This window comes from Lucilia cuprina, chromosome 6 (assembly GCF_022045245.1).
Source record: "Lucilia cuprina isolate Lc7/37 chromosome 6, ASM2204524v1, whole genome shotgun sequence".
In the NCBI taxonomy this organism is placed as follows: domain Eukaryota; kingdom Metazoa; phylum Arthropoda; class Insecta; order Diptera; family Calliphoridae; genus Lucilia; species Lucilia cuprina.
In genome coordinates, this window is record NC_060954.1 from 9,369,691 (window position 1) to 9,384,481 (window position 14,791).

At 30.5% G+C, this 14,791-nt stretch overlaps 2 protein-coding genes across 6 annotated transcripts in view; both read right to left on the reverse strand.

Moving 5' to 3' along the window:
* Nucleotides 1-1,209: 1,209 nt before the first annotated feature.
* LOC111686106 lies at nucleotides 1,210-7,681 on the reverse strand. Its single transcript, XM_023448408.2, is given in 4 exon segments — nucleotides 1,210-1,569; nucleotides 1,646-2,016; nucleotides 3,236-4,561; nucleotides 7,018-7,681. Coding segments are annotated over 4 exon segments (1,875 nt in total). The 5' UTR covers nucleotides 7,022-7,681; the 3' UTR covers nucleotides 1,210-1,395.
* The window catches only part of LOC111677271 (homeobox protein 5-like), a 162,808-nt gene continuing 155,529 nt past the window's right edge, over nucleotides 7,513-14,791 (reverse strand). For all 5 annotated transcript variants that reach the window (XM_046953634.1, XM_046953637.1, XM_046953636.1 and 2 more), the window contains exon 4: nucleotides 7,513-8,258. In XM_046953634.1, coding sequence (XP_046809590.1) covers nucleotides 8,152-8,258 — 107 coding nt within the window. In that variant the 3' untranslated portion in view covers nucleotides 7,513-8,151. The remainder of the gene's footprint in view (nucleotides 8,259-14,791) is intronic.

Consider the following 14,791-nt stretch of genomic DNA (forward strand, 5'->3'; position numbering starts at 1 on the left):
AAGTGACTTAGAACTGAACTAGAATTGAACCAGATCTGAACTAGAAGTGACTTAGACCTGACTTAGAACTGAACTAGAACTGAACTAGAACTGAACTAGAACTGAACTAGAACTGAACTAGAACTGAACTAGAACTGAACTAGAACTGAACTAGAACTGAACTAGAACTGAACTAGAACTGAACTAGAACTGAACTAGAACTGAACTAGAACTGAACAAGAACTGAACTAGAACTGAACTAGAACTGAACTAGAACTGAACTAGAACTGAACTAGAACTGAACTAGAACTGAACTAGAACTGAACTAGAACTGAACTAGAACTGAACTAGAACTGAACTAGAACTGAACTGAACTAGAACTGAACTAGAACTGAACTAGAACTGAACTGAACTAGAACTGAACTAGAACTGAACTAGAACTGAACTAGAACTGAACTAGAACTGAACTAGAACTGAACTAGAACTGAACTTGAACTAGAACTGAAATAGAACTAAGGAAGAAGAACTTAAATAAAACTATACTACAACTGAACTAAGTAGAACAGAAGTAGAACTATACTAAATTTAAATTGGAGCAAGAACATATTTAGAACATAACTTTCTAATCCATTTTCTAATAAAAATAAACATTTAATTTTTTATTTATTATTTATTTATTATATATCATTTTACTTTTCTTTAAATTTACTACAAATTATTTCAAAATTTTAACACAATGAAATTTAAAAAAAACAGATAATTATGTGGATAAAATTGAATTTAATGGTAAACACTAAATTATTTAAATTAAAAACTCTCTATTGTAAAATTTTTTAAACTTTTTGTTTTCAAATATTTCTTACTACATTTTTAGTGACAAAAAAATTATTTTGTTGTAAACTAGTTATAATTGTAAAAGAAATTTAAAGTGAATTGTGTACTAAAAAATTATAATATTTAATGGATTTTAAAATCAATTAAATATTTAATAACTTTTTGTTTTTAAGAGTAAAGTTTTTCTTTTAAATATTTCATAGATTACGTGAGTGTTAACGGCTTAAAACTTTTCTATAATTTTAGAATTATAAGTGTTTATTTGTTTAAATATAACTTTTTGCCTTTTCATTAAAGAATTAAAATAATTAAATTAAAAAATATTAAGAGAAAAATAAAGAAAAAATCTAAATATTGTTTTTATGTTTAAATAGAAGTTATAAGTGTGTTTGTGTGTTCTATTGTATATATTTTATTTAAATTGTTATTATATATATTTATTATTATAGTTTTAATAAAATTTTAAAGTTTATCTTTTTCCTTTTCGACATTAAGCTCCAGATTTTGGGTAGATGTTGCAGTTGTTGCGGTTTGCTCTTTTGCTTCTAAGGGTTTAGAGGATTTGCTCGAATCGGTTGATTGTCAATTTTCCGCTGACATATTGCCAATATCATCGTTAATGTTTAAAACTTGTGTAATGAAATCTTGATCCATTATTGCCTCGGCTAAGGAGCCTAAAAGTTGAGTGAGCTCCTTCAATGGCATATTCAGCTGTGGTGACAATTTCTCCAAATGTTGTTGAACTTGATCGGGTAACTAGAGTAAATCAGATACAAAGTAAAGGTAAGTTTTTACAATTTTTATTTTTTAATTAATTTTAAGAAATTTTTACCTTATTGGGATTTTTGAATATGTTAAACATAAATTTAACCTTGACCCTTTGTTCCATATTATTGCCCTCATAGAAGAGAGTAAAATGAGCTTCATTTGCATTTTGCAAGACGGGCAAATAGATGCCAGCCAATACTCTGCCCTTGGCATCGCGTGATAGCAATGATCTAAAGTTATAAACCAAATTACGTCGAACCGTTACATCGACGGCGGTGACATAGGGCTGATCTACATATACCAATGATGTTTTATAGGTAGCTTGATCTCCTCTTATTTCACGCTCTTTCCATTCGACATATTTGTGATTCTGTTGGCTATAAACATAGCAATAATCACGCTGCAAATGTTGTTCCTTGGATTGGGTGAACCAGCCTAAAAAATAATGAAACCAAAATTATATGGATATTAGACTAAACTAGATATTATACTATTATAGACCAGACTATATGTTAGTCTATAGCCAATACATTGAACTGACCTACAACTAAAACAAACTGAATGAGAACTAAACTAGAACTGAACTAGAACTGAAGTAGAACTGAACTCGAACTGAACTCGAACTGAACTAGAACTGAACTAGAACTGAACTAGAACTGAACTAGAACTGAACTAGAACTGAACTAGAACTGAACTAGAACTGAACTAGAACTGAACTAGAACTAAACTAGAACTGAACTAGAACTGAACTAGAACTGAACTATAACAGAACTAGAACAGAATTAGAACAGAATTAGAACAGAATTAGAACAGAATTAGAACAGAATTAGAACAGAATTAGAACAGAACTAGAACAGTACTAGAACTGAACTAGAACTGAACTAGAACTGAACTAGAACTAAACTAGAACTGAACTAGAACTGAACTAGAACTGAACTAGAACTGAACTATAACAGAACTAGAACAGAATTAGAACAGAATTAGAACAGAATTAGAACAGAACTAGAACAGTACTAGAACTGAACTAGAATAAAACTAGAACAGAACTAGAACAGAACTAGAACTGAACTAGAACTGAACTAGAACTGAACTAGAACTGAACTAGAACTGAACTAGAACTGAACTAGAACTGAAATAGAACTGAACTAGAACTGACAAGAACTGAACTAGAACTAAACTAGAACTGAACTAGAACTGAACTAGAACTGAACTAGAACTGAACTATAACAGAACTAGAACAGAATTAGAAAAGAATTAGAACAGAATTAGAACAGAATTAGAACAGAACTGGAACAGTACTAGAACTGAACTAGAACTGAACTAGAACTGAACTAGAACTGAACTAGAACTGAACTAGAACTGAACTAGAACTGAACTGGAACTGAACTAGAACTGAACTAGAAATGAGCTAGAACTGAACTAGAACTGAACTAGAACTGAACTAGAACTGAACTAGAACTGAACTAGAACTGAACTAGAACTGAACTGGAACTGAACTAGAACTGAACTAGAACTGAACTAGAACTGAACTAGAACTGAACTAGAACTAAATTAGAACATAGCTAGAACTGAACTACAACTGAATTATAGACTAATCTAAAAACTGATTTATAGTTTAGAGAAGATTTTTTTTGCAAACTAAATAACAACTCACCTGTATGAGGATACATTTGATCCTCCATTACGGTTACACATCGGGCCACATGATAACCCGGATCCAAGATTATAACACCATTACGTCCGGCTATATTTAATTTCATAGCCACCATAGCATGTTCCTTTTCTACATTAGCCAATGGAGAATTAAGACCGCCCAACTCTTCACTCGTCTCGATATAATCTCTTAACGATATAACCTGCTCCTCACACGATACAATATATAAATAATGTTCCAAAATAGGGAAAATTTCCACAATACGTGACATTATTTCCATGGCCAAAGAAACACACATATGATGACGGCGATTTATGGGTATATCGTAGAATTGATAGAACGATTTTAAATCGGAGCGACGTGTACGTTTGAAGGCTTTATAGAAATCTACAAACAAATGTACCGTATCGTAGTGTGTCTCATCTAGCATGGGCTGTAGTTTGCTTTCGATTATAGCGCTAAGATCTTCAAATTGCCAAACTGAATCCAAATGCAGAATACCCTTTTGATGATCCTCTTCGTCGTAAGGCAACCAATCGGGCAATGGCAAGGGATGACCCAAAGGCCAATTGCCATTGGTTTGATTGAACGCTGACATATTATAACCATCACCCTGCCACAAGCGGCCGCATGTTTCCTCAGCATTGGGAGCGCTACCCCCAAATAATCTACCCCACCATCTGCGATGTTGCTCTTCCAACAACTTGTTGACGCTAATGCAACGTTCCGATGAGGGATTTGATGTCAAATTGATGTCTTTTGGCTCAGCCACCTTAACAGTTTCAGTGTTAAGTTGTTCCTTGCCAGCCCCACCAAAAGCCAAGTCGTTATCATCTTCATCATCATCATCCTCATAATCATCATCATCGTCATCATCGGTTGTGCTGTCACTGTTATTTTGCAATTGACCATTGCTGCATAGTTTGCCGGCAGCATCAATGCAATGCAATATTTTCGGTTTATCTTGTTCAGAATCGATGGCTGTAGTCAATCCAACCCGTACCGATCCCGCCGATAAACCATGGTTGGCGCCAACGGCGGTGGCGCCTTGGTGATGTGACACTGCTTCGGCGAGTCAACTTGGCCATTCAGCGCCCCAACGGCCAACCGTTGGCACATAGCCGGTTTCGCAATCATTGATAGAAGTTTCTAAATTAATTTTGCCCGTTGATGCGTTAAGTAATGGAATTGAAGTTGTTGTTGTCGTCGTGGGTGCAGCTGTATTAGCAGCTGCAATGCCGCTTATAAAATGCAGACTATTCCGGCCCTGTGCTCTTGTGAACAGGTCCGGCTCGTCTCCAAAACTCAATGGTTGTTTAGATAGCTCTGTTTGGAAAGAGAGATATAGATTTGAAAATATTTTTTTTTTATATATGAAAAAATTAAGGAGATTTTAGATGTTTCGATCTAAGAATAGACAAAAAGCTGAACTGTAGAATAGAATATAGAATTGGAAATAGTGTGAACTAATAGGAGTTTATTGTCTGGACTATAGAGTAGACTATAGTCTGGACTATACAGTAGACTATAGTCTGGACTATACAGTAGACTATAGTCTGGACTATAGAGTAGACTATAGTCTGGACTATAGAGTAGACTAAAGTCTGGACTATAGAGTAGACTATAGTCTGGACTATAGAGTAGACTATAGTCTAGACTATAGAGTAGACTATAGTCTGGACTATAGAGTTGACTATAGTCTGGACTATAGATTAGACTAAAGTCTGGACTATAGAGTAGACTATAGTCTGCACTATAAAGTAGTCTATAGTCTACACTATAGAGTAGGCTATAGTCTGCACTATAGAGTAGGCTATAGTCTGAACTTTAGAGCACACTACAGTCTATAGTCTGGACTATGGAATAGTCCATACTCTAGACTATAGTCAGGATAAGGGTCAGACAATTGTCTGGACTATAGTGTAGTCTATAGTCTGTAGTCTATAGAGTAGACTATAGTCTGGACTATAGAGTAGACTATAGTCTGGACTATAGAGTAGACTATAGTCTGGACTATAGAGTAGACTATAGTCTGGACTATAGGGTAGACTAAAGTCTGGACTATAGAGTATACTATAGTCTGCACTTCAAAGTAGTCTATAGTCTGCACTATAGAGTAGGCTATAGTCTGAACTTTAGAGTAGGCTATAGTCTGAACTTTAGAGCACACTACAGTCTATAGTCTGGACTATGGAATAGTCCATACTCTAGACTATAGTCAGGATTAAGGTCAGACAATAGTCTGGACTTTAGTGTAGTCTATAGTCTGGACTATAGAATAGTCTATAGTGTGAACTATAGAGTAGTCTATAGTGTGGACTATAGAATAACCTATAGTCTGGACTAAAGAATAGTCTATAGAATAGTCAATAGTCTGGACTATAGAATATTTTTTAGTTTACACTAGAGTAGGCTATAGTCTGCACTATAGAGTAGGCTATTGTCTGCACTATAGAGTAGACTATAGTCTGAACTTCAGAGCAGACTATAGTCTGAACTTTAGAGCACACTGTAGTCTGTAGCCTGGAAAATGGATAGTCCATACTCTAGACTATAGTCAGAATTAAGGTCAGACAATAGTCTGGGTTATAGTCTATAGAATAGTCTATAGTCTGAACTATAGTATAGTCCATAGTCTGGACTATAGAATATTCCATAGTCTGGACTTTAGAATAGTCTAAAGTCTGTACTATAGAATAGTCTATAGTCTGTACTATAGAATAGTCCATAGTGTGGATTATAGAATAATCTATAGTCTGTACTATAGAATAGTCTACAGTCTGTACTATAGAATAGTCTATAGTCTGTACTATAGAATAGTCTATAGTCTGTACTATAAAATAGTCTATAGTCTGGACTGTAGAAAAGTCTCTAGTCTGGACTATAGAATAGTCTATACTCTGTACTATAGAATAGTCTATAGTCTAGACTATAAAATAGTCTATATTCTGGACTATAGAATAGTCTATAGTCTGAATTATAGAATAGCCTAAAGTCCGAAAGATAAAGTACTCTATATTCTGGACTATAGAATAGTCTCTAGTCTGAACTATTTTTATGTTAATTTTAATATGACACCCCTATTACTTTACTCAATGACGTTTATCTCTCTTCCTCCTCCTCCTCCTCTCTCCCACCCCCTCTTTTCGTATGATTCATTTAATCTATACAATTTCTATTTCATTGTTATTGTTATTACTTTTCAGTATGAAAATAGACATGTGATCATTAAGTGTTTTCTTAATAATAATGTGTAAAAACCCAAGAGCAAAAAAATTTAAATGTAAATCAAAATACAATGACGCATTGATAAAGTAATGACGTTCGAAGAAGAAACGTATATGAAATTGAACTCTTTAAAGGGATAAAGAAAAATAAACAATCTGGCAGCTTTAAGTTGTTGAGTTAAAACCAATAGAAAGAGATTAAGAGGGTATATAGAGTAGTTATTTAAAAAGGATAATTTTTTAGAAGATTAATTCAGAAATTAAAAGTAAATAGAGTGTTAGAAAAACGAGAGAGTAAAAGAGAAAGTAAATGAGTAATATGAACGGAAGTGGACGTTATTGTTTACATTTTGAGTGAATAATTAACCTAAAAAATTGAGTTAGAAACTAGATAAGATTGAAAATGTACTATAAAATTTAGTTATTAACTAATCTAAAGATAATGTTTTTTTTTTGCGTTAGTAACACAAATTATTATATAATTAAAAAAAATTAAAACTATTTTTTTTGAAAATGTTTAAATGAGTTTAAAAATGTATTATATATTAAACTTACCCATACAACGGCCAAAGCCCCAATATCCAATTATCTCGTTGGTTGTTTTCAATTGTTAAGCAGCACAAGTTCTCTTTTTTTTTGTTTCTTCTTCTTCTGTTTTTCTTTACAAATATCTGTCGATCTGTCGGCCTGCCTGTCTGTCTTTCTGCCTAATGCTTTTTACGTTTAATATAATATAAACTCAAAATTCAAGTATTTTTGCGTTTTATTTTTTTCAATGCAATTTGTTTGATTTTCACAAATTTTATTTAGTTGTCTTTCTTTGTTTTTGTTTTAATTTGCTTGCTTATAAAAGTCTTTTTTTGTTGCGTTTGTTTGTATGTTTGTAGTTAATTAATAGATTTTTTCTATTAATTTTATAATTTACAAAAAATTATTTTTGATTTTATTACACTTTTCTTGCCTGTTTAAATCAGGTCTGGTAAACGTAATATTGGTGAATTATTCGACATTGAAATTGTTGTTAGAAAAGCTCTGGTGGCTTGCACTAACATTTAGTTTTTGTTTTTTGAAAAAAGAAATAAATTAAAATAATAAATTTAACACTAGGATTCTTTTTAAAGATCCTTTTTTTCCACTTTACTTCCTTTCCGTTATACACTGTTTTCGATAAAGTTAAATGATCAAGAGTCAATTAATGACTGAGTGTTTTGTGTTTCCACATAGACCTTAATAATGTTTTAAGCTATATATACACAAAATTTTGTTTTCGCTCAGTCACTCAAAGTCATTCGGGTTTTACGATCTCCTATCAATTTAGTATAATATTATTGTTTGTTTTTGGTGAAAAATTAGCACTCTTCTTTGCATCATAAAATAATGTAAACAAAACGAGTAATTTCACCATTTATATGGTTTGTTATTGTTATTGTTTTGTCTTTAGGTTCTCTTTTTTTATATTTTCACAGAGAGTAAGTATAGCGCTCTTTTCTTAGCGGGTTAATCTGCAAGATCTGTTATATTACACTTGTTGTTAACTAATTCTTTAGTTATTTGTTTTTTAATTTCACTTTAAAATGTTATAAATTTATTATTTTTTTAATTCTTTTATATTACTTTATCTTCAGCTATAAATGTTTTTTCTTTTAATTCTTATCAGTTTTTTTTTCATAAAATATTTTTTAATTGTTATTAATTTTTCTTTTTTACTTTGTAATTATTTTGAAATTTCCATAAACATCTCTTATTCTTACCCCAAAAACCCCTCTCGTACTCACTCACACACTCGTATTTAAACACTAGAAAAATCACAACAAAAAGAATACAAAAGAATTAATAATATGTAAACATTTAATTTATTATTAATTTAATAAAGAATCTATTAAAATAACTACACAAGATTACAAAATATGTGATAAACTTACTTATGGAAATTTTTCCTAAAACAACAATAACAAATACCAGTTAATTTAACTTTAAATTAGAAAAAAAGTAATTACAACATTAATACTTAAAATTAATTAATTTTAAGAATAGGCTAAAGTCAGGACTAAAGACTAGACTTAAGTTGAACTATAGAATGTATAGTCTAAATTCTGGAACATAGAGTAGACTAAGGAATAGTCTATAGCCTGGACTATAGAAAAGTCTATAATCTGGACTATAGAGTAGTCTATAATCTGGACTATAGAATAGTCTATAATCTGGACTATAGAGTAGTCGATAGTCAGGACTATAGAATAGTCTATAGTCTGGACTATAGAATAGTCTGTAGAATAAACCATAAACTAGACTGAAGAATGGTCTATAGTGTGAACAATATAAAATACTATATTCCGAACTTTGCAATAGTCTGAACTATAGACTAGTCTATAGTCAGGACTATATTATACTTTATAGTATGGCCTATAGAGTGGTACAAAGTCTGGACTATAGAATAGTCTATAGTCTGGACTATAGAATAGTCTTTAGTCTGGACAATAGAGTAGTCTATATTCTGTACTTTAGAATAGTTTATAATCTGGGCTATAGAATAGTATATAGTCTGGACTATAGAATAGTCTATAGTCTGGACTATAGAATAGTCTATAGTCTGGACTATAGAATAGTCTATAGTCTGGACAATAGAAAAGTCTATAGTCTGGACTATAGGAAAGCCTAAAGTCTGGACTATAGAATAGTTTTTAGTCTTGACTATAGAATAGTTTTTAGTCTGGACTATAGAATAATCTATAGTCTGGACTATAGTATAGTCTACAGTCTGGACTATAGTATAGTCTACAGTCTGGACTATAGTATAGTCTATAGTGTGGACTATAGTATAGTCTACAGTCTGGACTATAGTATAGTCTACTGTCTGGACTATAGTATAGTCTATAGTCTGTATTATAGAATAGTCTAGACTATAGAATAGTCTATAGTCTGGACTGTAGAATAGTCTAAAGTCTGGACTGTAGAATAGTCTATAGTCTGGACTATAGAATGGTCTGTAGTCTAGACTATTGTCTATAGTCTGGACTGTAGAATGGTCTATAGTCTAGACTATTGTCTATAGTCTGGACTATAGAGTAGTCTATAGTCTGTACTATAGAATGGTCTATAGTCTGGACTATAGAATGGTCTATAATCTGGACTATAGAATGGTTTATAGTCTGGACTACAGAATGGTCCATAGTCTGGACTATGGAATGGTCTATAGTATGTACTATAGAATGGTCTATAGTCTGGACTATAGAGTGGTCTATAGTGTGGACTATAGAATATTCTCTAGCCTGGACTATAGAATAGTCTATAGAAAAGTTTATAGTCTGGACTATAGAATAGTCTATAATCTGGACTATAGAATAGTCTATAATCTGGACTATAGAATAGTCTATAATCTGGACTATAGTCTATAATCTGGACTATAGAATAGTCTATAGTCTGGACTATAGAATAGTCTATAGTCTGTACTATATATTTTGGACTATAGAATATTCTAGAGTCTGGACTATAGAATAGTCTATAGTCTACAGTATAGAATAGTCTATAGTCTGGACTAAAGAATAGTCTATAGTCTAGACTATAGAAGCCCAGATTATAGATAGTTTGTAGTGCCTGAATCCATATTATTTAAAATTCCCCTTTCACTTTTCTTTAAAATCTTATTCTTCAACTATTAAAGAAACAAAAAACCCCATAAGATTACAAACTAACCTTTGCTCTAATATAAATCTTTCAGTTAATTATCAAACTAAATTTAAATGTAAATAAATAAAATTTCTTTGATAGAGAATTGTTTTGAATGAAATCTGTATTAAATATATACATATATATGTACATATGTAAAACAAAACCAAACCCGTTGTTTGAAATCTAATACTAATGTCGTAAAATATATGAAAGAATTTTTAACAAAATAATATTAATTTTATTCTAATTTTCAAGGTTGATTTAATACAAAATTTTAATATTTAATCAAGTGTAAATATAGTTTTCTTTCAAAACTATAATCTTCCCCCACTTTTTACAAATAAATTTATGGCTCGAGCAGTAGGTACGTAGAATGATAAGTGATCACGTTTTTAAAGCATAATGGAAAAAGTGTTTTTTTTTTTTAATTCTAAATAACCTTCCTAGAGATAGTGGAGAATTTTGAAATTATTAGATGATTTGTAAAAGAAAAGTGTGCAAAAGCAATGATGGTGTAAAAGGGTGTAGAAAAAAGTTAAGTTTATTGGGATTTTATAGTTAAGATTAGGGTCTAATCTAAGGTCTTTATATGTATCTCCTAGACTATAGTTTAGTCTATTTCATGGTCCTGACTCTAATCTTCAACCTGAGTTCAATATACCAGATTAAAGCCTACTTTATAGTCCAAACTATAGTATAGTCTAGACAGAACTATATAGACGATCTGTGGTAGAAAGTCCTTCCTCTAGGTATTATACAAAAAGTATAAGTTAAAACAACTTTATTAAACAAATAATTATTGACAAAATTTATGCGACAATTTCGGTTCTTATCATTTAAAAATATTAGCGTTGAAACTGTGTCCTAAAATAGTTAAATTTTTTTTATTTTAAAAAATCATTATACAACCATTTAATTTAGTGTACACTTAAAAATATGATTAGATTACAATTTATATAAAAAAATTACGAAAATTATCTGGTGTTTTTCAAGTGTTTCATAAGTTTTGCTAATATTTTAAGATTTTGTTAAATCATAACTAGAAATAAAATTTCTCAATTGCAAAAATCATCTCTCTAATGGTCTTAAAAAGAGAGGGAGAGTTTGTATTATTTAAGTATTTCTTAACGGTTCCTTTAAGCCCTTATATATACAACTTGAATATACAAAATATTTCAAACAATTCCCTTAAAGTTTATCGCGAATAAGTTTCTAACAATTTTAATAATCTTTTATCGGTCATAATAACAATGTTTAAGAAAATATTTTTATTTTAGATTTAAAGTTCAATCGTTTCTTTTAACTGTTTGGACTACCTCAATTTTTGAATAAGATTAATAATATTTTTTTTTATTCGACTCATTATCCAAGCATTATTGTACAAAATTGGGTAATAACTTTATGAATAATATATACTTTATCAATAGTGCATACTATAGTCTATTCTATAATCCAGAATATAGTCTATTCAATAGGCCAGACTATAGTCTATTCTATAGTCCAGACTATAGTCTATTCTATAGTCCAGACTATAGAATATTCTATAGTCCAGACTATAGAATATTCTATATCCAGACTATAGACTATTCTATAGTCCAGACTATAGACTATTCTATAGTCCAGACTATAGACTATTCTATAGTCCAGACTATAGACTATTCTATAGTCCAGACTATAGACTATTCTATAGTCCAGACTTAAGACTATTCTAAAGTCCAGACTATAGTCTGTTCTACAGGCCAGACTATAGTTTATTCTATAGGCCAGACTATAGTCTATTCTATACTCCAGTATATAGTCTATTCTACAGTCCAGACAATAGACTATTCTAAAGTCCAGTCTATAGACTACTCTATAGTCCAGATTATAGACTATTCTATAGTCCAGCCTATAGACTATTCTATAGTCCAGACTATAGACTATTCTATAGTCCAGACTATATACTATTCTATATTCCAGCCTATAGACTATTCTATAGTCCAGACTATAGACTATTCTATAGTCCAGACTATAGACTATTCTATAGTCCAGACTATAGACTATTCTATAGTCCAGACTATAGACTATTCTATAGTCCAGACTTAAGACTATTCTATAGTCCAGACTATAGTCTTTTCCATAGTCCAGACCATAGACTATTCTATAGTCCAGACTGTAGACTATTCTATAGTCCAGACTGTAGACTATTCTATAGTCCAGACTATAGACTATTCTATAGTCCAGACTATAGACTATTCTATAGTCCAGACTATAGACTATTCTATAGTCCAGACTATAGACTATTCCATAGTCAAGACTACAGTCTATTCTATAGGCCAGACTATAGTCCCTTCTAAAGTCCAGTCTATAGTCTATTCTATAGTCCGGTATATATTCTATTCTATAGTCCAGCCTATTGACTATTCTATAGTCTAGACTTTAGACTATTCTATAGTCCAGCCTATAGACTATTATATAGTCTAGATTATAGAATATTCTATAGTCCAGACTATAGACTATTCTATAGTCTAGACTATAGACTATTCTATTGTTCAGATTATAATCTATTCTATAGTCCAGACTATAGACTATTCTATATTCCAGATTTTAGACTATTCTATAGTCCAGACTATAGACTATTCTATAGTCCAGACTATAGACTATTCTATAGTCCAGACTATAGACTATTCTATAGTCCAGACTATAGACTATTCTATAGTCCAGACTATAGACTATTCTATAGTCCAGACTATAGACTATTCTATAGTCCAGACTATAGACTATTCTATAGTCCAGACTATAGACTATTCCATAGTCCAGACTATAGTCTATTCTCTAGTTAAGAATATAGTCTATTCTATAGTCCAGACCATAGTCTATTCTATAGTCCAGACTATAGTCTAGTCTTTAGTCCAGACTATAGTCTATTCTATAGTCCAGATTATAGTCTATTCTATAGTCCAGACTATAATCTTCTCTGTAGTCCAGACTATAGACTATTCCATAGTCTATTCTATAATCCAGACTATAGTCTAGTCTATATATAATCTAATCTATAGTTATGAATATAGTCTATTCTAAAGTTCAGAATTAAGTCTATTCTATAATCTATTCTGTAATTCAGACTATAGACTATTCTGTAATCTTTTCAACAGTCCAGACTATAGTCTATTCTTTAGTCCAAATTAAAGTCTATCTATAGTCGTGATTATAGTCTATTCTATAGTCCAATTAATAGTATACTGTACTCCATTATCCAAAACTGTTAACCCTGGTTCCGTAAAACATTAAAATAATTATAAATATTTGTAAACAAAACAATAACACATATTTTTTAAACAATCTTTAAAATGGACACGTTTTGATAAATAACAAATGTTCAATCTTTCATACCCTATTATTAAGCTTAGAAATTATTATTCTTTAATTAAAAATAACAAAAAACAAGCAACAAGTTAAAAAAAGGGAAATCTTAAAAAAACACAATTTGACAGCTTGTCAAAATTTCTCAACAAACACAGAATGGTTAGAAATTAACATTACATTGTGGTTAATAAGGGAAGAATGTAAACTTGACACTCAATGGAAATTTACGAATTTGTTGCATTTGTCTTTTGAGTTAAAATTTTATACTATAAATTAAAAAAATATATATAATATAATACAAAAAACAAGCCTAATAACTAAACCAATCCCTCACAGCTTTGTAAACAAATAAAATACTCATTTGTATGCAGTTTACATTGGAAAGATTTAGAAAACATTTTGCAATTTGTTTGTTGCACATTATTCTTCTTCTTCTAATATTTATGTACATTCATGCATAAATATTTATTTATTTTTTCTATTCTAGAAATAGTTTCAATTTGCGTCTTAATAAATTCCTCTACAAAAGGTAGGAAAATTTTTATTTTAGGGCTTTTTATCTCTAGCCAAAAAAAAAAAAAAAATACACACCAACACCAAAAACCACAAATATTAAATTTGTTTACTTGTTTTTATTGTAAATATATTTGTTTATTTATATAGAAAACAAAAATATCTAAACAATTGTCTGGCAAAAATCATAATTTAATTGTCACGTTAAGTACACATTTATAAAAGTGCTCTCTTATCAATGTAATAGCTTTTATATACAATGAAATGTTTATTTAATTATTTAGAAAATACGTAGTTTAGTGAAAAATAAAACTTATTTGTGCTAAAATGTTTTCGAAATTGTTATAATATATGTTTAAATATGCATAAATTATATGAAAAATGCTAATTTATTTGTTAAAGTCTTAAAGTGGTTTAAACATTTTATTAATAGCTATTTATGTTATTAAATCAATCCATTTAAATTGATGTAAACAAACAATAACAAAGTCTGGCAACTGTGTAATGTCAATAACAAATGAGGTTTGCTAACTTCACGCTTATTAACATGTGAGATGAAAAGGATTTAAAAAAATGGAATTTTCTTTAGAAAAGTGACTGGAAATAGGAGAAGGGTTTTTCTTAGAAAAGTTGCCTAGAAACTGAAGAAGTTATCAAAAACTTGCTCTAAAAAGAGTCTAAACAAGTTTTCTTTAGTTGCTCAGAGTCTGAACAAGTTTTCTATAGAAAAGTTGCTCAGAGTCTGAACAAGTTTTCTATAGAAAAGTTGCTCAGAGTCTGAACAAGTTTTCTATAGAAAAGT